Genomic DNA, 26,878 nt, shown 5'->3' with positions numbered 1-26,878 from the left:
AAAAAAGTGTTTTGTTCGTGCGACATGTGAAATATGTCTTTGGTGACGCTGAACACGAATATGACGTCAGATTTTTGATGGGACCCCATATATGGAAATCATTACCCATTTGCTGAACTTTTACCTATCTGGGAAGGTTCGGGAGGCCATGGGTGAGGTCAATTTGAAAAACTAAGGCTATTTTCGTGTTCAGCGATATCGAAAACATTCTATTTCATGTGTTATGCGAATGAAATCATTTTTTTGACTTTCAACCCCTTTAGGGAGGTGCTGGGGGCCGTGGATGGGGCCCAATCAAAAAACTAACGTCATATTCGTGTTCAGCATCACCAAAAACATGCAGTTCGATATATCACATGCCTCAGATTTTTTTAAACGTTTTGCCCAAATTTTGGAGGAGGGGGTGCTCCCCTCTCCATTAACAGATCTCATCTCCAAAATCGAATACTTCGAAAAAGCATCAAAAGGTACTCGTACATCTATGGAAATTTTTTCAGAATTTCAAATCGTACCTCCCACTTACAGCTCCATATTGAAATTTGAACTTTCAATTTGAAAGTTGAACTGCAACTTTTGAAAATTTCAAAATGCTCAAAAAAATTCAATATGCAATGCTATTTTGAACTTTGAAATCAGTTTTGATTAAAGCGTTATAGCTTTGGAAGCATGGGCTGCTGAAGTTGAATACCTCGAGACAATGTGAAAATAATTGAAGCCCTCCACCCGCCCCCTGAGGGGGCTGAGACCAAACTGATTGCGAATTTCTTACATATTGGGTGGGTAGGCATTGAAAAAAAAATTTACCGAAATCGAAGGACATGACTCAAAAATGTTGGTCGAACGGAGGTGTAATGACCCAGAAATGAAATCTATCAATGAGCGGGTCACTTTGGAGCTTCTGATTTGGGGCCCCAAAGTGCCCCGTCTACTTGAAATATACGCTTATATGATTCACTGAAGTGTTTGTTTTTGCTTTCAGTTATAATACCGAATCATTAGCTGTTCAGCATTACTTTGTTCCTCGTAATGATCAGCCTATTTCATTAAAAAATTTGGCTGTTTTGGAAGTAAGAAACATACCATAGTTACTGGTGGTTCCCGCATATACGAGTACGACATACGTAGGTATATACGATGTCATTGATGTCCATTATGAAATGATTGACTTTCGCCATGGTGAGCAAGGGGTTGGGTGGGGGGAAAGTTTCTTCGCCATTATGGGCAAGGGGATTGGCTGGGGGAAAAGTTTTTGGCTCCAACATTTTTTTAAGGTACCCAATAATGTTTCATAAAAATTTCAAAAATCAGAAGACAGGCGTCTGGAAAAAAATGAAACATTTGAATGTGCTAAAAAAATGCTCTGACAAATTAGACTCATTTTATTAAAAATTTTATAAATCATGGAGATAGTACATTATTATGTATTTGCAAAATTCTCTATACCGTATGGATCGATAAACATGATGTGTACTATAAATATTCGAGCTCTGGTTATGAGTATCTACGTAGGATGCCTCATTAATGTTTTTATAAACGTTTCAGAATCCGCAGCTACATGGAAAGCAATTTATCCAACTCTAAAAGATGAACTATGGGACACGTACTCAAGAGATGCAAAATCCCATCGACTTATTCAGAGATACCTCCGAACCAGGTGTCGTGAATTGCGATTATTTTAAAATAAAAATAAAATATTTCAACGGTTGAATATATTTGCCTATATTTTTGTAGGTAAGTTTAAATGTTTTTTGGTTAGTTATTGACGCTGCACAATTTAAAAAATTTAAATCTTTCATCGATCACGTCTGGAGAGAAAATTTAAGAAAGAACAACGAATTTGTTTTCTTCCTACTCGAAAATAATAACGAATGGAACTTTATTCCTGAAAATGCTCCCTCGATGGGAGGTGTTTAGGTGTTTACGAACGTTTGATTCTGTCAGTGAAGAAATGTATGAAAAAATTGGAATTCATCTAACAGGGTTTTACAATCGTATTGGTCTATTTAGTATAAAGATTACTTGTCCATATGTCCAATTTACATAAGAAGGACAATTCTACACACAAAAACGCTGTTTGGGTTCACACCCGAAATCCCGAATCCGATATCCCGAATGGACGTTTCCCGAATAGGATATTTCCCGAATACTATTTTCCCGAGGCCCAAAATCCCGAACCCAAAATCCCGAATGACCACTTTCCCGAATGTCTTTATCCCGAATTTAAAAATCCCGAATATATTATCTAATTTTCTATGGAAAATGTGTTTACCACGGTCATGTAATACTCGAAATGAAGGTATCACACTGTAAAATGGCAGCTACACCAACAGACACACAACATGGTAATAGACGGGTATGTCTACCACCGCTCAAAGCCAGATCAGAGTAACAATAGAATATATTGGGATTGCTGCTTACTTTAGTCCGATAAAAACAATGCAGAGCTCGATGCATCACCAACTTCTTTGACGAAGGCAGAAATATGGACTTAGTGCAGTTTGTAAACATGCTTCAGTTGTATTAAAAGGACCTGAGCAATCTGTCCACATGCACCTCAGAACTTTGGCTCATAACATTGTTCTTTGAAATTTTTTGTCATACCACAACATACAGTATTTTTGAATTTAAAAAATTCAATTTTTTTAAAGAAAATTTTTTCGGGATTCGGGAAACAAAGGATTCGGGATTACGGCATTCGGGAAAACGACTTCGGGATAATGGTATTCGGGAAATATCCCATTCGGGAAATGTCCATTCGGGATTTCGGATTCGGGAAAATGACCGTGAATCTTTGTAAGGGTTTAATTGATAGGGGTTTCAAAATTGAATCGTTCGTATTGCGCATTATTAAGTAGATCATGTTCTCAAATTATTTTTAGTATGATTTTGCTAATAGATTCGTGTTTGTTTTAGTTTAATTAGAAGTTGAATGTGAGCTCAATGCCGGAAGTAACAAACATGGACAGACAGGAACGTACCAAAGGAGCCGCAGCATACAAAATCTACTGTACCTATTTTCATTATTTGCTATTTCTTGTTTCGTTCATCAACTTTTTCTATCACTGAAAGGTATGTACACATTTTCCTTTTTGTTTTCAGTGTTGTTGAATTATGTTTCAACTATCGTTTTGTTTTTGTTAGATTACTTCCTAATGTGTAAATTAATATACCTTTCGGCATCAGTCGCGTGAATCAACCAGATCTGAACTACGTGCTTCGCGACAGTGGAGGATTTATTATTTACTGGTGCCAGTGATTATAAATAATTATTGGTAAAATGAAGTATGATCTATAAAGTAATATGTTTTGAAATTATTTTATCATATCAATAAGTATTTGTTTAAACTGTGAACTCTACGTTCGCCAAATTGACATCGATACCCAGCATGTTGAACAAAGTCATTCAGGAAAAAAATTCAGCTCAGAAGGTGCCCTTAGAGAAAGAGATATATGTAGGTAGGTACATAATTCCCTTGAAAGGGGACATTTTAGAAACGAACCAGCTCTGCAAAACTCAGTTCCAAAAAAAAAGTAACCGAGATTCTGTGTGGACCAAGGCTATTGATATCAACATTCAAGACCAGACCCACTTTAGGATTCTACTGAGCAGTTGAAAATTCGCAAATCGCTCATCTTAGGATAAATTCGTGTTTTGAAAATATTCCCGTCTCAAATATTTTGATTCTCCTCCAATTATGCCAAAACATCGAAAGATATAATTTTTGAAATTGAGGATACACTTTGGATTGCATCTTTATTCTAATGATGCAAATTCTTCAAAACGAAATGCAAATCTCGAAAATCTAAAAAAATTTGATCGTTTTTTTGGCTATTTTTTTTCAATTTTTTGAAATTGGAACTACCGATTCCATTCCAAAAACGATATTCTTCGATGTTTAGGTATAATAAACGCGAAATATCTCTGAAGAAAGTACATGTTTCAAAAAAAAGAACTTAATCCAAAAAGGAGGCGATTTCCAAAAGTGGTCCGGGTTTTGATCACAATGGGCTAAGTCAACGAAGAACACCAAATAAGTAGGTACTTGTAAACGTGATTTTTTATTTTTATTCAACTGAGCCATTTCTCCCAAAACAGGTTGTAGTGAAAAAAAAAACAATTACGCATTCAACTAATCAACGTCACCAACATACGGCTGTAAGTACTCGTATTTTCAAATACTATGCAAATTTTCTATCTCAAAATGCTCGCCAACCCCAACAACAAAAAGCTAATTTCAGCTCCTCAGTCTACGAGGAATGTGAAAAATTCTAGCGCGCGATCGCAAACAATCAAATAAACTGCCACCGCTACAAAAAAATAATAAATACCTTACCTAGGCACGTGAAACAAAAAATGAAACCCAATTAAAAACGAATCAGCCGACACTTATCAACTAACCTGACCTAGTCTAACACCAAACTATAACCATACCATCACCGTTAACGGTCGATAAATTCTTCAAAACAAAGCAATTAATGAGAACGATCGGCGATTTACTGACGAAAATCGTATTCATTTCACTCATTCTACTGTAGGTGTTGGAAAAAATGCGTGCAAAAACACCGATCTGGGCAGTTTGATCGAAATTTCATTCAAAAAATTGTTCACAACGGTTAAATTTTAGCCTTCGAAGGTGTCTACTGAATCGAAAAAAAATAAAAGGATCACTTTTTGATGACATTGGGGTGACAAAATTTTCACATTTGGAAGACTTTCTTTTGAAATAACGTGAGTCGTAAGTACGTATGTTTAAAATTCAACTGTGATGGACTCTGATCACTGAAAAATAATGAAAACTCACCACGTCAAGATTTTTCACATTTTCACAGTTGATGATTGGCGCAAACCGCATCCCTCTAGCCCTTTTTTTATAGATTCCTAGGGGGTGTCAAAGTCTTCAGTGAACTTGACATATCATCCATTTCAGCAGTGGATTACTCGATAACCGCGATACCTATCAAAACGGAACTTTTTCCAATATTAAGGGGTATCGAAAGGCTTTTTGGTGATATAAAAATCAATGTTGCCCTTTTTTTCGAACGAAAAATTAGCTCGAAAAGTTTCAAAACGTAGTTTTCATATCGTTCAGACTCTGAAAAATTCTGAAAAAAATATACTACGGACAACTTTTAATGCTGAACAACATATTAAAAAATTAGGATGGCGTTATTTCGTGAAGTCGATTTAAAAAAATTGAAAGCATGCGAAAAATGCGATTTTTTGATTTAAAACATGAAAAAAAGTTTTGAGTGGTGAAGTTGGCCCAATTGACCCCTATTTTTAGGTATCCGTTGAAAAAGTTTAAAAACCCCCTTCACTCAATGAAATGAACTCATCACAAAAAATCAAAATTCGAAAAAATTAAATTTTCAATTTCATATTCAAACATCAAAAAAAGTTTAAATTTATTCAGTTGTCTTATTTCGACCTCTTTCTGACGTACGTATTTCATAAAAAAGTTCATAAAAATCACACTCATAGCAAAAAAATTAAAATTCGTTCATTTTTTGAATTTTTTCGAATTTTGATTTTTTTTTGTGATGAGGTCATTTCATTGAGTGAAGGGGTTTTTTCAAATTTTTCAACAGATACGTGAAAAGGGGAGTCAACTTTTTTCATGTTTTAAATCAAAAAATTGAATTTTTTCGCAAACTTTCAATTTTCTTAAATCGACTCTTAATTCTCTAGTATTGTTGTTTAGTATAAAAAGTTGTCCATAATATATTTTTTTCAGAATTTTTGAGATTCGGAACGATATGAAAACTACGTTTTGAAACTTTTCAAGCAAATTTTTCGCACGAAAAAAGTGGCAACATTGATTTTTCTGATATCACCAAAAAAGCCTTTCAAAACCCCAAACTATTGGAAAAAGTTCCATTGTAGTAGGTATCGCGGTTATCGAGTAATGCGCTGCTGAAATGGATTATATTATGTATTGTAAGTTCACTGAAAACTTTTGACACCCCCTAGCAGCCTTTAAAAAAGGGCTAGACGGCTGCAATTTGCTCCATTGATCATAAATTTCAAAAAAAACGCCAACCCCTCTTACCATTTCTTGGTTGAATTGACGTGAAATGACCCAGAATTTTCCCATTGAAGAGAAAAATTTCTGCTCAGTTCACACTTATGCTCGGTTACAAAAAAAAAGTGATAAGATTTTTCCATTTGCGTGTTGTTGTAGGTAGACTTATATGTACTTCGGTATTATGCTGAGCAATCATCGCGTGATTACGTAAGTCTAAATTTAATGGCCATTAGCGTTGATCCGTTGGTCTTGGGGGTCTCGGTCTTGCTTCAGTTGACAGATCGGCAAACGGATACGGTACTAGTACCGTAACCATTTTATAACAACACAAATACTCATAAATAGGTACCTTTATCTACCTATAGTTAATAGACAAACAAATAAACAAACGTACAAGACTGAAGCTGAGCTGATGCATCCGCACGCAAGCTCACACGCGACTGCGTAGACGTTCCTCTACCTACTTTGAGCGTAAATAAATATGTATATTTCACATTCGTAGTACTCGTAGGTAAAGGTATTATATCTTATACGTCATCGTCATCGTTATTTTTCAACTTTTGGCAATAAAATTCGGCAACATTGCGATAAAAGATTGTCACTAGGTGAATGGCAATAGGGTTGGAAATGGCAAGAACCGCGCTTTGACGTCGTCGTGTCACGCTTCAAGTCTTCTTGTCACGTGCTTTTTCTATCCGCTTACAGCTATAGCGCGAAATGTAACCCAACCCACGAATAATACGTACAAGCTATTATGAGCGAGTATGTGGTAAGTAGAGGTGCATAGAAGCATAGACAGGCTTTGTAAGCGAAATTTTGAAAGAAGATATAGTCGAATAAGAAGCGAATGTAAGCATTTTAGAGCTGATTGTGCGGAGCTCCGGAGCAGCCAACTTCTAGGACCTGGTACACGATGCATTAGAACTTCGGAGGTCCGGGAATTTGATTGATCCCCACAGATAGAAAACAACGAAACTCCATATTGGTCAACGTTTTGGATCGAGGGGCTATTTCAAGTTGAATCAGCTCGTTTTTGGGTCTAGTTACGTGCTCCAAAATTGCACAATTTTTTTGTGCTTCCTCATTTTCTTGGGGAAAAGAAATCATTTTGGGGGGGGACTCGCCAAACCACAGAGGGGGTACAGAGATCTAAAATTCTGATCGAAATGTAAGAAAATGTTAAATGGGGATGTTTTCTAGACCTTTGAATAGGAAAATCATCAACCTATTTTTGATTCAGAACCCCCTCCTCCCAAAAAAAAATTATCCTAATCGAAAAAATCGTGAGACAGATGATTTATTTGGTGTCCTGGAGCAATGCCAGATACGAAAAAAATTTGCGAACATCTAGGTATTTACTCATACCCATCGGATATTTTCCTGTATCGCACTACAACAGCTACCGTCACACGGTCGGTTGATTTTTAGCTCAAAATGACCATCTGGGTGGGTCGATGAGTAGGTAGAGGTACGGATGAACATGTTGTACATGTACGAGTACATACAATATACATTGTACATAAGTATGTAGATATTTTTAGAAAGCAATCCAATCGTAACCGTTCGCCATCAGTCCATTACCAATAATATGTAAGCAACGAGCCCGGAGCCGAAAATATGTGCTCGCTTCCTCGATTTCGAAAACGGATGGACTTGTTCGCAGTTTTTTTGCTGTATGTTACAGGCACTGAACCTGTTTTTCGCGATACGGTATACGAGTTTTCAAATTCAGTTGATGTGGTATATGCACATCTGATGTGTAATATGTGCACAGCTAAACTAAATAATGAAACATGACTCATGTACATTACTCGTTAGGAGGAATGAAAAAAAAAAATCCTGAATTTCAACGAAAATTGGCGAGGAAATATACTTTGAGTAAGAAACCAGCCGGAAAAATTTCGAGTCCCCGAGATTAATAGGAGGCTAAACCAAAGGTCCTCAAGGTGAAGCCATTACTCAAAAATTCCACCTACTAGACAAAAAGAACGTCGTAGAATTATACCTCGGCCAAAACGGCGAGGAGGACAGTTTGAAAATCCTTCCAAGAAATCAAAAAAAAGTCGTAGCAGTCTGCCGCTACGTAAGAGCCAAATTTTTGTGCCAGAAATATTGAGGGCTTTTGAACTGAACGCACCCTCGCTTCGCTCCTGTGCTTCGCCTGTGTTCGTCCCCCCTGAACCCCCCTTGGGCTTTGCCCAACTCTCTCCTTGCACTGTTTCCTTCTTATATTCGTGGGGGGACTCTGTCCCCCCTGTGCCCCCCTTGGGCTTCGCCCAACTCTCTTCTTCCTCCTTCAAAAAATGTGGTAACAAACCTGTCTTGACCCTGAAACAGATCAAATGAGGGTGGAAGGTTTGAACTGGCAAAAGGCACTTCTGGTACATTCTCCCAATGCACTGTGAAAATTTGGACCCTCTAGGTCAATTTGGAGGGGCTGTAGGCTTGGCTAAACATCAAAATTTTCAAAAAACCCGTATAATTGATGAAAAACTCCACTTTTTTGACCCTGGATAGGGGTCTAATGAGGTTGGAAGGTTGAAACCTGCAAAAGGCACTTCAGGTACATCCTCCCAATGTACTGTGAAAATTTGGACCCTCTAGGTCAATTTGGAGGGGCTGTAGGCTTGACTAAACGTCAAAAAACACGCAAAAATCCACTTTTTTGACCCTGGAGAGGAGTCAAATGGGGTTGGAAGGTTGAAACCTGCAAAAAGCACTCAAAGGGCACCTTCTCATTGTATGCTGAAAATTTGGACTCCTAAGGTCGATTTTAAGGGTGAGGGGGTCAAAAATAGGGGTCAAATGTGGTTTTTCCCACCTTAATCAGAGTGGGGATGACCTAGGAAACTGAAATTTGGATATGTTGATCACAATGAGAGTACTGACCAATGGTATAATTTTGGACTCTTTTCATCTTTTTGGGGTCATATTATGCCCCTCCAAAAAAATGACCTTTCTGTAAAAATGAGGTTGGAAGGTTTAAACATGCAAAAGGCACTTCGGGTATATCCTCTTATTGTACTGTGAAAATTTGGACCCTCTAGGTCAATTTGGAGGGGCTGTAGGCTTGACTAAACATCAAAATTTTCAAAAAAACACGTTAAATGGATGAAAAAATCCACTTTTTTGACCCTGGAGAGGGGTCAAATGGGGTTGGAAGGTTGAAACATGCAAAAGGCACTTCAGGTACATCCTCCCAATGTACTGTGAAAATTTGGACCCTCTAGGTCAATTTGGAGGGGCTGTAGGCTTGACTAAACATCAAAAAACACGCAAAAATCCACTTTTTTGACCCTGGAGAGGGGTCAAATGGGGTTGGAAGGTTGAAACCTGCAAAAAGCACTCAAGGGGCACCCTCTCATTGTATGCTGAAAATGTGGACTCCTAAGGTCAATTTTAGGGGTGAGGGGGTCAAAAATAGGGGTAAAATGTGGTTTTTCTCACTTAAAATGGGGTGGGGATGACTTAGGAAGCTGAAATTTGGATATGTTGATCACAATGGAGGTGTTGACCTATGGTATGATTTTGGACCTTTTTCGTTCATTTAGGGCCATATTATGCCCCTCCAAAAAAATGACCTTTCTGTAATTTTGAACTTTGACCCTCCCCACTGCAGGGGTCAACTCTAGCTCCCAAAAGAACCCTATTCTCCAAGTTTTATCCCATTTCATTCATTAGAACGTCTCTTGATTTAAAAAGTAAAAAATTCAAGTTTCGGTGAAACTTCTATATAAATAAATATATATAGGCATCGCGGTAGGCTTATGAGCCAATTTTTCAAAATTTCAAAATTTTTAAAATCATTTTCAATTTCTGTTCTAATTAACTAATCGAAATTCTAATTGCACAGTCATTGAAATATATAATTTATCTGTATCAAGAAACAGAATAAAAAATTTTTGGAGAAAATTTTTTCAAAAAAATTTAAAAATTTTTTGAACTATATTGAATTTTGTGAAAATTGCTTGGTTGTCAAAAAGTCTGAACCACATCAAAATTTTTGGTATCAACAGTATTCCCATAGAGCAATAAAATGCAGAAAAATCATTAGTCAAATTTATCATCGTGCATACCCAATTTCAACAGGGCTTTGGGTATGCCGACCAGTACTTCCTATTCTATAGGCCTCATGTTAGTACTACATCTAGCGAACATCTCTGAGAAACATTTGGTGCGCGCAGCTAACTTTGACAAAACTAGTTTGAAATAGGTGGCTCACTTGTTATGTAACTTTAGCCTTTACGAAGTGAGCCAGGCTGGTAAACCTACTGGTTCACTTCTTATGCAAGATTAACCCATACATGGGTTCATAAGTGTGCTGTCGTGAACATATATAAATATATAAATATATATATAAAAACTGACACACCGGGAATCCTCTATAGTTTGAGCTCAAAACGTCGAGAACTATCAAAATTTTTCATCCCCGACCTTTTTATCCAAAGTTGGGCCTACCGCAATAGCCATCATTTTTTACAAAAATTTGGCTAAAAAGTGATACAGATATTGAATTTCTGGTTTTCCATGACGCAGATTCCATTTCTGCAAACCGTTGGACCCTAAAACCGAATTTGAGCTCTCTAGAAGAGAGTTTAGAAAACAGTGGATCTAACTCTGGCATCATCGTTTGACCCCTAAATACACAATTATCTCCCAGAGGGGAGCTTGGCAATCAATTTTTTTTTGGTAAGTCAATATCTACGGAGTCTTGAGGGCATAAATTACGATTCAGTTAACTGATTGACTCTAAAACAAAAATTGAACCCTTTGGAGAGGAGCTTGAGGTCTACAATTCCGAAAAAAAAAGGATACATATTTACATACGGGTATCGAAGACACACTAAATCTGATTCTGTGATCTACATTAGACCCAAAAATGAAAACTGAGTCCCTGGAGTCCTAAAAAGACTTAAGGCTCAAAACTTCGACAAGTCGGTGCCTAAATTTGATATGTATACAGGTTTTCAAGGGTTCAGATTCCGGTCCTGCAAATCGTTGACCCAAACACCAGAACTGAGCCAGTTAGAAAAGAGCATGGGGCCCAAAATTTTGAAAAATGCAACATGGGTGTTGAATTGGAGGTCCAATAAGACATATGTAGAATCTGATACCTACTAAAGTCACACCAAAGAAGGGCTCAGGACCCAAAAATTTCAATGTGATACTTATGGGCGTTGACAACTTACACAAAAAAGACCTCCAGGTAGGTTTGACACAAAGGAAGACTTATTGAAAATTATAGGAAAAGAAAAAAAAACTGCACTTTCTGGCAATGTTGATAAAAGTAAAAAGGCTTCTTAGCACTTCTGGTCAAAACAGCACTTCTGAACAAATCATAATTTATGCCAAAAAAACGACATCTTAAAATTTCTCACCTACGAGAAAGAAACCGAACTTTCTCACAATTCTCGAAAGAAAAACAAGGCTTTCTGAGCAATTTTGATGAAGACAAAACGCTTTTGACAATTGACAATTTTCACGAAAAAAAAAATTTTATTGACAATTTTGCCATGCCATACCTAAGTTGAAATTTTGTCAAAAAAAAGGAATCTTTTGACACCTTTACGAAAAAGACTTTTTAAACGATAGAAACCGTTTATTTTTTCCTTCAAACAATTGAGACAAGAAACAGGACTGCTTTATTAACTGCAGTCTTCATTAAAAAAAAAAGATTTTTTGGAAACTTCAACAAAATGTAGGATTTTTAGAAAATCTTATCCAAAAAACAGGGCTTCCTGAAAATATCAACAAGAAAATAGAGTTTTCTTATCATTTTTAGCAAAAACAGGACACTTCTGATAATCAGCTGAAAACAGAACTTTTTATTGCAGTTCAGGCAAAGAACAAAAAAATTCGGAGAGTTGTCACACCCGCAAAAAAGATTTTCGCAAATTTGACAAAATACGTATACGACGATTTCAAAATTTTGCCAAAAAAACTAGGCATTTTAACAATCTTGGCAAAGAAACCGGGCATTAATTTGTATATTTGCATAAAAAAGTACTTTTATTTGATAATTCTAGGAATAAACATGATCTGTTGGACAATTTGAGGCAAAAAATCAGTGCTTTTCACCATCAATAAAATTTTAACAAAAGACATTACCTTTTCGGCCAAGAACAAGACTTTAACCTGACAATATCAACAAGAAAAACTAGTTTCTTTTACCATTTTTGGCAAAAACGAGACGCTTTTGACAGTCTAGCAGAAAACAGAACTTTTTATGGCAGTTCAAAAAAGAAAAACAAAGATTTCAGATAATAGTCAACTTTCACAAAAAAAGTTTTCCGCAAATTTGACAAAAAATAAGACTCACTGAAAGCGTTTTCTGACAATTTTGGTAAAGAAAAATGCTTTTAAGCAATTCTGGCCGAAAACAGGTCTTTTGGACAATTTACAATTAAGGGAAACAAATTTTTTAAAAAAATATGATATCATATATAAACCGTCTCATCTGTCAAAAAACAAAATTTTCTGACGATTCCGAAAAGAAAAAAAAACTTCCTTTGCCACTTTATCAAAAACAGAACACTTTCGACAAATGACAATATTCTCCAGATCTATAGACACTGGACCTGCGGAGTAAGACAACCAACTGCAGGCCCAGGGGAATGGAAACGGTAAAGAAAGTTTGTGTAGGGATAATTTATCCCGCTGAGTGCTCTTGGCTGCGCTGTACTTCAATCCACAGGCAACGGGGGAAAGGGACGGTAGTGAGTTTTGTGTAGAGCCAATTTCTCCCGCTGAGTGCTCTTGGCTGCGCTGTATTTTGCATGTAGTTTGTTCAAGAAATCGACAGCAGCGCAGCCAAGAGCACTCAGCGGGAGAAATTGGCTCTACACAGGTTTTTTTGGCAAGATGGCTGCCCGTTGGTTGTCTTACTCCGCGAAGCGGACAGGTCCAGTGTCTATATCCAGATCCAACAATTTTGACAGAAACCGGAATTTTTCAACAATTGAGACAGGAATCAGGACTGCTTTAATTCCACTTCACCCTCTCCCCCTCTCCAAGCCAAAAAACGGGATTTCACAGATAAAATATAACACTGAGTTCACAAAACTGTTTTTGGCAATTTTTACAAAAAGTAGAACTTTTACAAAATACTGTCAAAAAACAAGGCTTCCTGCCAGTATCAACAAGAAAAACAAGGATTTCTCACCAAAGTTTTTCGCAAATTTGACAAAAAATAGGACGTTTTGGAAATTTTGGTAAAAAAAAAACTGAACATTCTGACAATTTTAGCAAAGAAACAGCAAAATTCATCACCTGTCGAAATTTCAAGTGCTATAAAGTGCGTTTTTCGATTTTTGGTGAAATTTTGACAATCAAATTCAGGCTAAAAATGAGGGAAAAAATCAAAATTTTACCAAATTGACCAAAAAAGCAGAAATTTGGAATATACCCTATTTTCGACATGCCAAATCGATTGGAAACAGTTTCAAACCGTTTTGAGCAGTTCTGGAGTATCCAGCAGATTTTTGAAACTCGAAATTCCCACAAAATATTATCAAAATGGAGTTGGAAAGCTGAAATTTATTCTGCAAACTAATTTCAATACGCTACGAAGCCAACTGCAGGGGGGTTTCAAGTCGTTTTGGAGCCTCCAGCGATTTTTTTAAATTACTGGAGCCTTCAGCAGATTTTTGAAACTTGAAATTTCCCCAAAATTTCATCAAGCGGAGATGGAAAGTCGAAATTCATTCTGCAAACTAATTTCAATACACTACGAAGTCGACTGCTGGTGGATTTCAAGTCGTTTTGGAGCCTCCAGCAACTTTTCGAAAGGTCGTACCTATGGCGTTTTTTGGAAAATTGAAATTTCCAAGAAGTAGCTGGAAGCTTTAAAACCATTTTTAAAAAAACATTTGAAACCACCATGTACTAGACTTCATATCGTATTGGAATTAGTTAGCGAAGTAAATTTCAGCTTGCCAACTCCATTTGATTTCAAGTTTCAAAAATCTACTGGAGGCTCCAGTAATTTTCAAAAAGTCGCTGGAGGGCTGGAGGCTCCAAAATGATTTTAACCCACCTGAAGTCGTCTTCAGAGGGTGTTAAAATTGGAGCGTAGAGTTAATTTCAGCTTTCCACCTCCATTTGATGAAATTTTGTGAAAATTTAAAGTTTTGAAAATCTGATGGAGGCTCCAAAACGGCTTGAAATTCGTCAGCAGTAAGTACTTCGTGGCGCATTGAAATCAGTTTGCAGAATAAATTTCAGCTTTCCAACTCCATTTTAGTGAAATTTTGTGGGAATTTTGAGTTTCAAAAATCTGCTGGAGGCTCCAGAACTGCTCAAAACGGTTTGAAACAGTTTCCAATCGATTTGGCATGTCGAAAATAGGGTATACCCCAAATTTCAGCTTTCTTGGTCAATTTGGTAAAATTTTGATTTTTTTCCCTCATTTTTGGCCTGAATTTGATTTTCAAAAATTCGCCAAAAATCGAAAAACGAACTTAAGCACTTGAAATTTTGACAGGTGATAAATTTTTGCCTGATCTTTCGATCTACCTTTGTACGGTTTGAAAAATTTTTATGCAAGTCCTACGAGTATGTTGGAACGCAAAATCTGCGATTTCGGCTGACCTGTCAATCAAAATGGCCGCCATTTTGTAAGTAGGGCCACCTTTTTTTTGAGTACAAGGGCTAGAAATGTTCCTTAGGACTCCCCCTTCAAGAAAAAAGTTGTCCCGGAGGATCGACGGAGGGGTGCTATAGATCCTTAAGCGATCTCCCCGACTAAAAAAAGGACTTTTCACACAATTGAGGCAAACATCAATCATTTATACAAGGTCTGGCAATAAATCAGGCTTTTTGAGCAACATTGGTCAAAGTTGAGACATTTTGAGAATTTTTGAAAAAAATGAAACTTCTTGACAATTTGTTGAAAAAAAAATTCTTTCCGCAATTTTGGCAACAAAAAAAATAAGCAATTTTGGCGAAACATGGGACACTTGACGACAATTCAGACAAAATACAGAACATCCTACATAAGTCCAGAATCATCAATTGACAATCGTGGGAAAAAAGTGTGTTTTGTTTTTGGACAAGTGAATATTTTCGGGGCATTTTGGCAAAAAACTACGACTCTTTTCAGCAACAAAGCAACATAGCACGACATATGAGCGAAAAGCAGTACAAAAGTAGAGAAAATATGACGAACAAGACCTTTAGGCATCCTGTACTAATTACGCGTCCAGATGAATACACAACAGCGAACACCCCATAGCGACAGGCAATTGGCAATTAGCGAATGATTGCATCAGATGGAGTAAGGCGGATATGGCGCGATGCAATGCATTTTTGCGATAGGTAAATACCAGATTGCTACAGTAGATAGGTACCTACTATAGGCAAGCAATAACGCGAGATATTATACAGCTACCTAAACGCATCTATGCCTACCTATTTGATGTACATATACAGCTGAATCAATATTAATATTCTAAGTAGGAAGATGATTGAAAAAAAAAGAGATACGAAAGTACGTATAGGTACAAGAAGTTGAATTTGAAGTCCTAACTGACGTTTACGATTACGAATAAGTCTTACGCGAATAGCGCAGTCATGTCTATGTCTCTCACATTTGACGACCTCGACCGTTGATGCGCTCAACGCCGCCGAGGGAGGCGGCAATTTGGCCGTGGCAATTTGCGCGCATTCTCAAGAAGGGGAAGGTCGCTGCACAATGAACACAGGTTATAAATACTGCAAATCTACGTGTTACACTTTGTTTTGTTTTGGTTTGCTAAGGTTTGGTTTGGTTTCGTTCGCATTAGACGCGAGCACGTGGTGCTACCGGCGACAAAGACGTAAATATACTTGCAATTGTTAAAAGAATAATTTTCGTTTTGGTTTTGTTTTTTTTAGTTTTGTTTTTCGTTCGCATATTTCTTTTTTTGCGCGCGTAGTTCGTTTTTTTTTTGGTTTCGGTTTTGTTTTGCGCTTTTCATATTTTTCTCCTATTTTTTTTCGGCCTATTGTAATTGTTGCGAAGCGGCATACCTATATACACATTATTCGCGCTTCGTATTGATTTTCGAAATTTCTCACTCGCACCTATACATATAGGTACGAAAGGATTTTTGTAATTATTTTCCGCAACAAAGTACACATCACTCGCTGCAGTTCGGTTTGTTTTGTTTCGTTTTGTTTGCGCGAGTTTGTCGAGACTTGAACAAAAGTCGCGTCAACGTTTACGCTACTGTGCTGTATAGTTTACGAGACGGCAGTTAATAGACATTCGCCGTCATCGTAACGGTATATTCTTTTAATTAGGCAAGTTGTCCGTTCGGTGCACTTTTGTCGAATCGCATACTCTACTGTGAAAACGCTCACAACACATTGTGCTACCAACCATCATCTATCCAACCAACCAACCAAAAGCAAACAATCAGTCCCCGATCAAAGTTGCCATCGGAAGCCGTATTCGTGGTACGTTGCTGTCGCGTGCTGATTAAGAACACGGAGGTCGCCCAATAGACCATTATCCAAGTCAGAGGTCACTAACGACTCCCATTTGACACTCACATCGCGCTGGAGTTCGGCGCTTTCGGAATCTATAGCTACTCTTTCAGATCCAATAGCCGAGTAATCGATTGCAAAATGGCGGTGGCTGCTGCGCAAAAAAGTCGCGAAATGTTCGCCATGAACAAATCGTACAGTATCGAGGTAAGTTGACAGACTCGAGAAGAGTATTCAATGTTGATTTGGAAGGGTTTCAATGGAATTTTTTTTGTTGAGAATTCGGAGAATCTGAAGGCTCTAGAATGGTTGGAAAACATATCCAACTGACTCAACAAATTTAGGGTGGTTCTTATTTCCGAAGGTGGTATTTTCCTCCCTCCCAACCCCCAAAGTGGTGACTTCTGATGAAAAAATAATTCCTTATTATTTTTTCATTTTTTCCATTTTCGAAAAACTCGGGGTACGAAGGGGTCCCTCAATTTTCAAAAAATTTATAAAATACAAATTCACTGTAAAAATTGAAAATTTCAAGTTTTATTGTCTCTAAAAAGTCTGTTTCGAGTAAAATGAACTCTCATGACGATTTTAGCCTCCTCCATTGAAAACCAAGCTGACCCCCTAAAAAAGCTGAAATTCAATGTAAAATCTTGGGTTTTCTAGGAATGGGGTTAATATCCTCATGAGAATTCATTTTACTCAAAAGAGACTTTTTAAAAGTGTTGGAACTTGAGATTTTCGAATTTTAAAAATTTTGCTTTGAAGTTGAATTTTTTCAAATTTTTGAAAATTGAGAGGCCCATCGCAGCCAGAGTTTTTCAATAATGGAAAAAATGAAAAATAGGGAATTATTTTCTCACCAGAGGTCACCACTTTGAGGGTTGGGAGAAGAAATCGCGAATTTTTTTTGTCAAATATTTACTCAGCATGTTAAAATTCAAGGTACAAAGGAAATTTTAGATTTTCAACCTGAGTGGGTAACATTTTGTGGAATTTTGAAGTTTAGAAAATCTGCATGACCGATGCTCCAGAACTGCTCAAAATGAGTTGAAACCGTTTCCAATCAATTCCGAGGGCCAAGAATAGGCTACATACCAAATTTCAGCTTTCATAATCAATTTGTTGAAATTTTGTTTTTTTCCTGTCATTTTTGGTCTGAATCTGATTTTTAAGATTTTTAAAAATTCTCCAAAAAATTAAAAAAAATATTTAACCAACTCGACATATTGAAATTAAATCAGAAAATAAATTTCAGTTTGCCAAATTTTTCGAAATTTTCAATTTTGAAAAATCTATCTACTGGAGCCTCCAAAACTGCTCAAAATGGTTCAAAACCGTTCCCAGTCGATTAGGTGGATCGAAAATAGTCCACATACCAAATTTCAGCTTCCCAAGTTTGGTGAAATTTTGCTATTTTTCCACATTTTCGTCAAAAATCTGAAATTGAAAAATTCTTCAATAAAAATCGAAAAATGCATTACAGCGTTAAAATTCTGACTGATGATGTATTTTTGATCACAATTTCCATTCAGCTTTGTACGGTTTAAAAAATGTTTTCCAGAAGTGAAGGGTTAAAGGGGGAGGGGGTTAACTTGCAGACCCTGAAAGATTAGGCCTTCGAATTAATACTCAAAACTGAAACCATTTCGATAAGAAAACTTGAACTTACAGGCCCTAAATTTGGTATAAAGGAATATATTTATCTGAGGAGAAGACCCCAGGACCAAAGTTGTAATAATTTTGTGATCTGATCGTATATTTTAAAATTTCATTTTCCATTGAAAAATTGATAATTCGAGTAAGTAATAAATTCCAACCAAGAACCTGCCTTTTTCTTCCCCTCAAAAAGCAGAAAAAACTCCACCTTTTTGGAGGATTCAACCAATTTTTTACGTATTCAATCGTTATTTTGAAAAATATTGATTTTTTTTTCTATTCAACAGTAGAAAAATGCATATTTTCGGATTGTCAAAAATTACATTTCTTCAAAATGTTGCCCTCACTTTGCTCAGTCTACTTGATGAATTTTTTCATTTTTAAAAAAGTTTTTGAAAAACAGTAGAAAAGGATATTATGTTAGGTTAAGATAGGTGAATCGACCTTTGACAGCTCTTGAAGCAAAACTGAGCCCACAACCACAGGATAATCTATAGGATAGTAAGAAAAAATTGTAAAAAAAAAATAATGTTATGTACCTTCAGGGTAAGATTTTTTTATAAGAATGGGGAGCAAAAATGTGTGATTTTCATCCCGAGGCAGTTTTTTCATTGTTCATCAAGTTGGGATAAAAAAGTTATTATTTTCTAGAATACGTTTACAAAAATAAGTGGAGGGAAGGGGGTCCCTACAGAATTTTTTTCAATTTTCTTTCGATGATTTCTCGTCGACTTAGGTACGTCATTTTGAAATTTTCAAGCGGTCATTTGGCAAATGAATTTCAGAGGTACAGTCGCCATTTTTTTTTACAGAACACGTGTAATTTATCTTGAAATATTTCATAAAAATTTTTAAAGCTTCCGAAAGGGGCAACATTGGTTAAAAAAATGATAATTATATCATCCCCCTTTTGGATCATATGAACCATTTTTCTCTCCTCGACAGAAAATCTGGATAAAAAACGAACACCAATGAGTATTCACTTCGGTAAATTTGCAATTCTATTCCAAAATTTTACACGGATTTGAAAATCACAAATTTGCAATCGACAATTTTCATTTTTTTTCAGCTCCTCACCCTTTCTATTAAACGAACGATGCCAATGTTCTTTAAATAAAATCAATTCGTGAAACAATTTTTCGATTTTCTGGTAAAAATCGATCGCTAAAAACACGGTTCCCATAAACATATATTCCACAAAACTGATTTCTTAATATTCCTGTATTTTTTAATGATTCATTGTCTAATTATGCGAATTAAAAATTCTGGATTTTCAAACGATCAATTCATCATTAATGAAAAAATTACATTTACATTTTCTGAAACCAACTTCGTAAACTATTTCATTTTAGCGAATATTTAGTCAATTTTACACAATTTTAGTCGTTTTGATACTCTTTACTCTCATTTTCAATCTTTTTCAAAAATTTTCACGTATTTTCGACGAAACAATCGAAGCAATTATTGTTGTGAAAATTAAATCAATTCTGAAAAAAATCGACGAAACCCCGATTTTTTCAATCTCGATTCATTCGTCGTAGGTACCTATCTTCATTCGGCCCACTTCGGATGTAAGTGCAGGAATTTCGGCGTTTTAGTCAAGAAATACTGAGAGCAAACCGGAAGAGAAAGGGGGTAAAGTATCCTCAAAATATACGAAAATCAGTGGGTATTTCAATCGTTTTTGGAGGTTATGTCACTCCAATGACTTCATGAATAATTGGAAAATGCATGAAAAGTGGGGACCGAAAAACAACTTTGATCTTACAGGAACCCACTGAAACGAGGCCGGGGGAGGATTATTTGCCCCAAAAATGCATTTCAATGGCGAAATTTACTTGCAATTTGAGCATTTTAGAGAAAGTTGGAATATAAGAAACCTGAAGAGATAATTGATTTCCAAAAAGGTGGAAATTTTACCCCCCCCTCCCCTCCCCCAACACAAATTGCTAAAAGTTTCTCATGTTCTACATAAAACCAGCGTATCAAAAAAATGATGGATAAAAATTTCAATCTCAATTACTGCGTCTCAATTGACCCTTCTTCAACAAAACATCGATCTCAGCGCTCCCAAGCGTGAAACTTCGATGTTGCACTTCTGAGAATTTTTCAAATTTTTCATGAGGTATTCAAGGATTAAATAAGTACACAAATTTTGTGTAAAAATGGTAACTTCATCTCTGAAACTTCATTATAAAATGATCACTTGAAAATTTCCAAAAACCATAAGTCAGCGAAAAATCGTCCAAAAAAAATTGAAAAAAATTCCACATATTCCTCTTACCACTAGGAACAGATTCCAGAAATCACAAACTTTTCACCTCAACTCGGCGAAAAACACAAAAATTACCTATAAAAATCATTATTATAGCCTCCACTCCTACCTGGAGGTCCAAAAATAGTTTCCCATCTTGGTTGCGACCTTCTGGACCCAGGCTACGTACAAGAATTAGACAATAAATGCAAAACTGGGTGTATCACATCGTATATACTACTCGTATAACAAGTTATGTCATTTTAATACCCATGTAGTTACTACCTATTTTCATCTACTTAATGTGCATAATACATGCATGTTTTATGAATGTAATACGTACGAGTATCATTCGTTGCACCTCATCGTGGCGTAGACATTGACGTTATATGTACCTCTTTGATACGTCAATGAGCGTAGATGTCATTTACCCGTCCACTCGTCACGTCGTCATAGCTGTTCGCGTACGTAAACGCGGACGCGAGATGATTATCTCCAATTTACCATGCTCCAAGTCGAATGTATCAATTCGCTACGAGCTAATACAGCAATATATCGACATACCCCGCCATTCCAGACAGGTTTATGGCTATAGGCTCAGAGTTACCTTCCTGCCTGTTTCTATAAGACGGAATAAAGTAACCATTCTATAGGTAATCCTACTGCCCAGGAAGACTGATACATAGTTAGGTACTTTAAAAGACGTAAATTCTACCCAAAAAAAAAAAATTGAAAAAATTGAGCAATACGTGCTTCCTTTTTTGCCATTATGCCAAACACGATGAAATTAGGAAATGCAACATGTACCTACACTGTTGCGCTCGTATGCTCGTATATGGTATGGAAAACCTAAAAACCACTCTAGTTGTATCTGCGATGAAGTAGAGACGGCGGGGTGGTCACTACTGCGCTGACGTATGCGTCAACGAGATTTGATTAATGGGAAAACAGCTAATTTAAAATATATGTAAACGACAATAGTTATGGTACCGTTCGCTCTACCGCACCTGTAGCAACATATTCGAATGCGTAGGCAAAGGTACATATTATCACGGATACTGTGTGAGCTACGTCTACGTATGTCATCGAGTATTCGCTTCGTCAAATCTCGTCGCCATTAGCTGGTGTTTTTTCTACGTCATTATTGCATCATTTCGGATACGGATGCGGACGTGGTCAGTATACGAGTACATAATATGCATCTACCTAACAGCCAAATTAAAAACAAAAATGCTCCGGAAATGGAATTTGGCTGGCGTTTTTGCAGCCTTTAAAATTCAGTTAGAATATTATTTGAAGTTCAGATATAAAACGCTAGAAAAAAATTATTTTCGATTTTCGAAGTTGCACAGTAAGAATGGTGGGGGGATGAAACCTTCAATTTTCGAAAAAGTCAAGTGCAAAATTTTTTTATAAGTTAATACTAAGGCACATTCCTCACTCCGAACTCGAGTCAACTTCAACTAGCCAATTGCACAATAAGATGTTGGTTTTTCTTTGGGGGGAGTTTGGGGCAAATTTAACACAAAACCAGAGGACTAAAAGAAATCATATCCACAGCACAATGGAGTTCGTTTCACAACCAGGCATAACTATGACCAAAAAGTTCTTTTAAAAAATTATTCAGAGAAATTCAAATATTTCCACGAAAATGTTTTAAAGCACTTTTGAAGAATTTTAGAGCACGAAATTAATTTAAGATTAACAGAATCTTTTAAAAACGTGTCATACGAGCTATCAAAATGAGTTAAAATGTCGAGAATGAATCAGAAATTTCAGCCGAAACTCTTTTTGGGTATTTTTAAGAAGTTTACAGCTGAAAATACAGTCAATTTTCCTGATAGCTAACCTTTGAAAATATTATGCAACTCGTCAATTGCATATTTCCGTTTCTTTTGTGATTGGTACATTTTTGATACGACGAATTAATTTTTTTAGCTCATATTTGAGCATATTTTGAGTTTGAACGCCTATATTGGCATATTTTACCAAAAAAATAGTCTCACAGCGCATATTTATAGCGTGTAATTCGGATGATTAACGCATATTCAGAAATATGTAAATCACGAAAACTGATGCAAAAAATACACAAAATTTTGAAGAAGAAAAAAAAAACACAGAAATTATGTGGATTAAAATTTCAAAAAGGAACCATTCGTATTGGAATCATCTCCGTTCAAATATACTTCACTTGCTGAACTCAACTGGTTCAAATTAGTTCGGTTTAAACGATCATTCAGCAAAATCGAAAAATCTTTTTTGATTGAAAACTTGGAGGAAAATCTTATTATTGGATTTCGTTCTACTGCTCAATATCGCCTTCTATATTTCCTAGCTCAGATTGAAAATATGTACCTTCACAAAATGACTGAAGAGAAATAATGCTGACTGAGGAAATCATCACCACCGCGCTAGCCTTCGGTCTGGTAAGATATCAACTACATATCTGATTCCAAAAATAAAGACCTACCTAAATTTTGGACTTAATCTGCCAAAATTTGAACCCACATTGATGAATCTTAAAAAAGAAATCCTTTTCAAAAATCTCCAAATAATGTGGACTTGTAATTCTTTAACAATGCTCAAAACTCATTTTCGTCGAAATATTCGAATTACTCGTGAGATTTCAACCTATTTTGATAGGTGTAAGGTGACTATTTCAGCAAACCCCGAAATTATGAAATTCATAAGCCAATTTTAGGTTCAAAATTCTTCAAAAAAGCTCAAAACTCATTTTCGTCTAAATATTTGAATTACTCGCGAAATTTCAACCTATTTTGATAGGTTGTAAGGTCACTATTTCAACAACTCTCGAAATCATGAAATTCATAAGCCAATTTTTTGGTTCAAAATTCTTCAAAAAATCTCAAAACTCATTTTCGTTGAGACATTTGGATTTTTCGCAAAATTTCAACCTATTTTGACAGGTCGTAAGGTCACTATTTCAACAACTCTCGAAATCATGAAATTCATAAGCCAATTTTTAGGTTCAAAATTCTTCAAAATTGCTCAAAACTCATTTTCGTCGAAACATTGGGATTTTTCATGAAATTTCAACCCATTTCAACTGGTCGTAAGGTCACTATTTCAGCAATCCTCGAAATCGTAAAATTCAGTAGCCAATTTTAGGGTTCAAAATTCTCCAAAAAAGCTCAAAACTCATTTTTTTCGAAACATTGGGATTTTCCGATCAATTTTAACTCAATTTGATGGGTCGAAAGGTCACTTCAGAATAATTCTACGACAGCTCATTTTTACTGAATTTTTCACGAACTTCGGTTCAGTGAACGTGGCACGAATTCCCTCATGCTATGCATATGAATTTTTTGGGCTCTCGACTTAATGATACCAGGACCCAGGGTAACCTTTTTTGAACTAAAAAATGTCCAAAAATCACACTAAACGGGCGCTAGCGCCCTGTTGTTCAATTTTCCTGCTGAAGTGAATATACATACATTCGGTGTGAGGGGAATGCCCAGTAGTACCTGCTAACCTGTGAAAATTTCGCTGTTATTACAATATTATCATTCATTAAAAAGCATTATCACCTACATCTACGCTACAAGCGCGAATAGTATAGGTACAAGTGTAGGTAGGAGTACACGGAACTCGTGTCTCGTGCTTGCTACCTGTTCACTTTCCTTTCTTTTCCTTATCTCTTCGCTTACTTTCCGCAGCGTAGCGTAAGATAGGCGAGTGGTTGTTTTTAGAGTTACGAGTTGCAAGTTTAGGTAACTTATGTAAGTACTTTGTGCCTTTTTCAGAGAGTTGCGCTTCGAAAATTGGGTACCATACCATAATAAAAACGAAAAACATGTTCGACTGTTTGACACGTCTCGATTTCTCGCTACTTGTCGATTCATCGTGGGTATTTTTACGAGTAATTTTAAGGAATCCGACGACGACGTACGACTCGATCGAATAGATACCTATTCAAAATTAAAACTTGCTGTATTTTTGTCGGCCGTGACCGTAAAGCAATTCATTCTTACACCTTGATTGTACACGGTCCTCCTATATGTCAATTGTCACAAGATGCGACAACTTTTTTTTTTTTTTTTGATGAGTAATGATCCTAATTAACGGTAGTACTGCGGTGAAAATTTCGCAATATTTGCCTTGAAATTTTAAAACGTACTATAGGTACTCGTATTTTTGATTTGAAGCCACACCACGCCATCCCAGGCCGATGCTTGATATGGGCTACAAAGTCACTAATGATAGGTACCAACTTATTCACTTGCCTATTTACTTATTCAAGTGTATGTTAGTTGGCCTGATATTTGGACGACCTTTCAATTCCATCGAGTGAGACAGAGATTTTTATTAGGAACCGAGTAAAATGTCTCTCAACTGCTTTGCATCTTGCACTAGAAGAGCTCCTGGCTGCATAATGCACAGCAACCATTCCTCTATCTAATAGTAGCATTCAAGTACACAATGGGAGGAATTATTCTTCACCAAAATGTATCTGTTCTTTGTGTGGCAAACTGGTGATATTTTTTTCTTTTCAAGTTCTATCCTTAAAAACTCAAAGTACCTACTTACCTAGGCATCTAAAATTTTCAAAAAAAAATTTCCGAATTTTGATGAACCCAAACAAAAAAATCATGACCAAATGACCTCAATAAAGTCAAAGAAAAATTTGAAATTTTTTGGCGAACGTTTGCCCCCTCCTTCACATCGAGCTCAAAGTTGACAAAATCTGAAAAAATTTCAATTGTTTCAATTTTAAAAAAAAATGTTTCTATCAATTCAGGTAGGTATAGTCTTTTAAGATCTTAAGTACTTGCACACGATCGCTTTCATTTATGCCATTAGATAGGTTCAAAGTTGATTTTTGCTCAAATGCAGGAGTTCTCAAAATATTCGTTTTTTATGAGCAATAATAAGACCACCTAAGCTGAAAAAAAATCAATTTTTTTGGGGATCAAACGTTGACCAAAAAATTCTGAAATTTTTTCTGCGACTTATTGAAGTCATTTGGCTATAATTTTTTACCAGGGTTCAGCAAAATTTGAAAAAAAGAGTAGAAAAACGACCTATCCCAAAAGGCAATTTTACAAAATGACTTTTTTTGATCGTCTTAGAAATCACACTGTAATAATTGAACTTCTAAATCGACAAAACTTCAACTTCAAAATTTTTTTTGAAACTTTTATTGTGTTTTTTTTCCTCGAAAAGTTAGATACGTTTTCAAAGATAGGACAGCTGAAAAAATAAATCTTACACATCTCACGAAACGAAGTGAATTGGTGTTTAAATAGCCATTCTTTCTATTCTGTACTTCAACTTTGCTGTCATTCCTTCATCGCATTATTCACCCATAAAATAAGATAGCAGAATAGGATTATTGGAACAACTAAATCAAACTCAATTTGCGAGCGAAGACGTTCATTCTTTGCAATTCTGCTACAGAAAATTTGAAACGTGATCAAAATTTCACCATTCACAAAAAATTGATTTTTTCAAACTTTTCAACTTCAGCTCGATGTATTTGGAAAAAAGCTGTTGGAAAATAAATCACATTCTATGTACTACAAAAATTGTTTTTCTGAGTTTAAAAAAAATCGAAAAATGGAGCAACTATCATCATAAAAAATGGAAAAATGGTAAGTAAGGCTTCAATGAGGAAACAAAGCTTCACACCAACAATACAATGTGATAATTTTTTTTTTTAGAAGGTTTTGCTCAGAAATTAGCATTTTAACCCTTTGGAGTTTCTCTACGTTCCCATATTTAGGAAACAAATTGCTTTGAAAATTCAATTCGAAGCTTGAAAAAAAATTGAAAGCAACTACTTTGCATTGTGTACCTGCGTATTGTTTCAAATTTGGCACATTTGCAACAAGATGAATATTTTTCGTCCAAAAATTAGTTACCATGACTTGGTTGAAGATCTTAGCCATGGATGTGGAAAACAAAGTGCATTTTAATTGTAACAGAAACCACGCCAAATTTCAGACCTCAGCTTCCTCCGAATGCTAATGTTGCCACAATCTACAATGAAAAATTGATGCATATTCTGAGAGATCACAAAAAAGTTGAGCTTTCAAAAAAAATCATTTTAGAAAATAAAATGAAAGTCTTGAAAAATCTCAAATCCTCAAAAATTCCAACAAAACAAATGAATATAAATTAGAAATTTTTTTCCCGAAAAATATACGTAAGTCAATAACATGAGTAGGTAAAAACATTTGTCAAAAGTATTTTTTGGAAATTTTTTAAAAAAGTAGATACTTTTGATCATTGTTTTTTTAACTCATTTTGTTGAATCAATTTTGAAAAAAAATCCAATTTAAATTCATTTGTTTTTTTAGAAATAGAGGACTTGAGCATTTTCAAAACTTTCATTTTCTAGAATGATTTTTTATTGAAAGCCCAACTTTTTCGTGATTTGGTCAACTGGGCAGGGTACCTTATTACACTTTTCAGTCTTCAAAGCGGGTTAAACAAAAATATGATAGCTCAACTT

General features: G+C 35.9%; 1 protein-coding gene across 1 annotated transcript in view; it reads left to right on the top strand.

Moving 5' to 3' along the window:
• The first annotated feature begins 15,757 nt into the window (after positions 1-15,757).
• ple (tyrosine hydroxylase ple) overlaps positions 15,758-26,878 on the top strand; it is a 29,515-nt gene continuing 18,394 nt past the window's right edge. The window contains exon 1 of the mRNA XM_065352035.1: positions 15,758-16,700. Coding sequence (XP_065208107.1) covers positions 16,635-16,700 — 66 coding nt within the window. The 5' untranslated portion in view covers positions 15,758-16,634. The remainder of the gene's footprint in view (positions 16,701-26,878) is intronic.

This window comes from Planococcus citri, chromosome 2, assembly GCF_950023065.1.
Source record: "Planococcus citri chromosome 2, ihPlaCitr1.1, whole genome shotgun sequence".
NCBI classification, from domain to species: domain Eukaryota; kingdom Metazoa; phylum Arthropoda; class Insecta; order Hemiptera; family Pseudococcidae; genus Planococcus; species Planococcus citri.
This window is presented reverse-complemented; position numbering and strand designations above follow the sequence as displayed.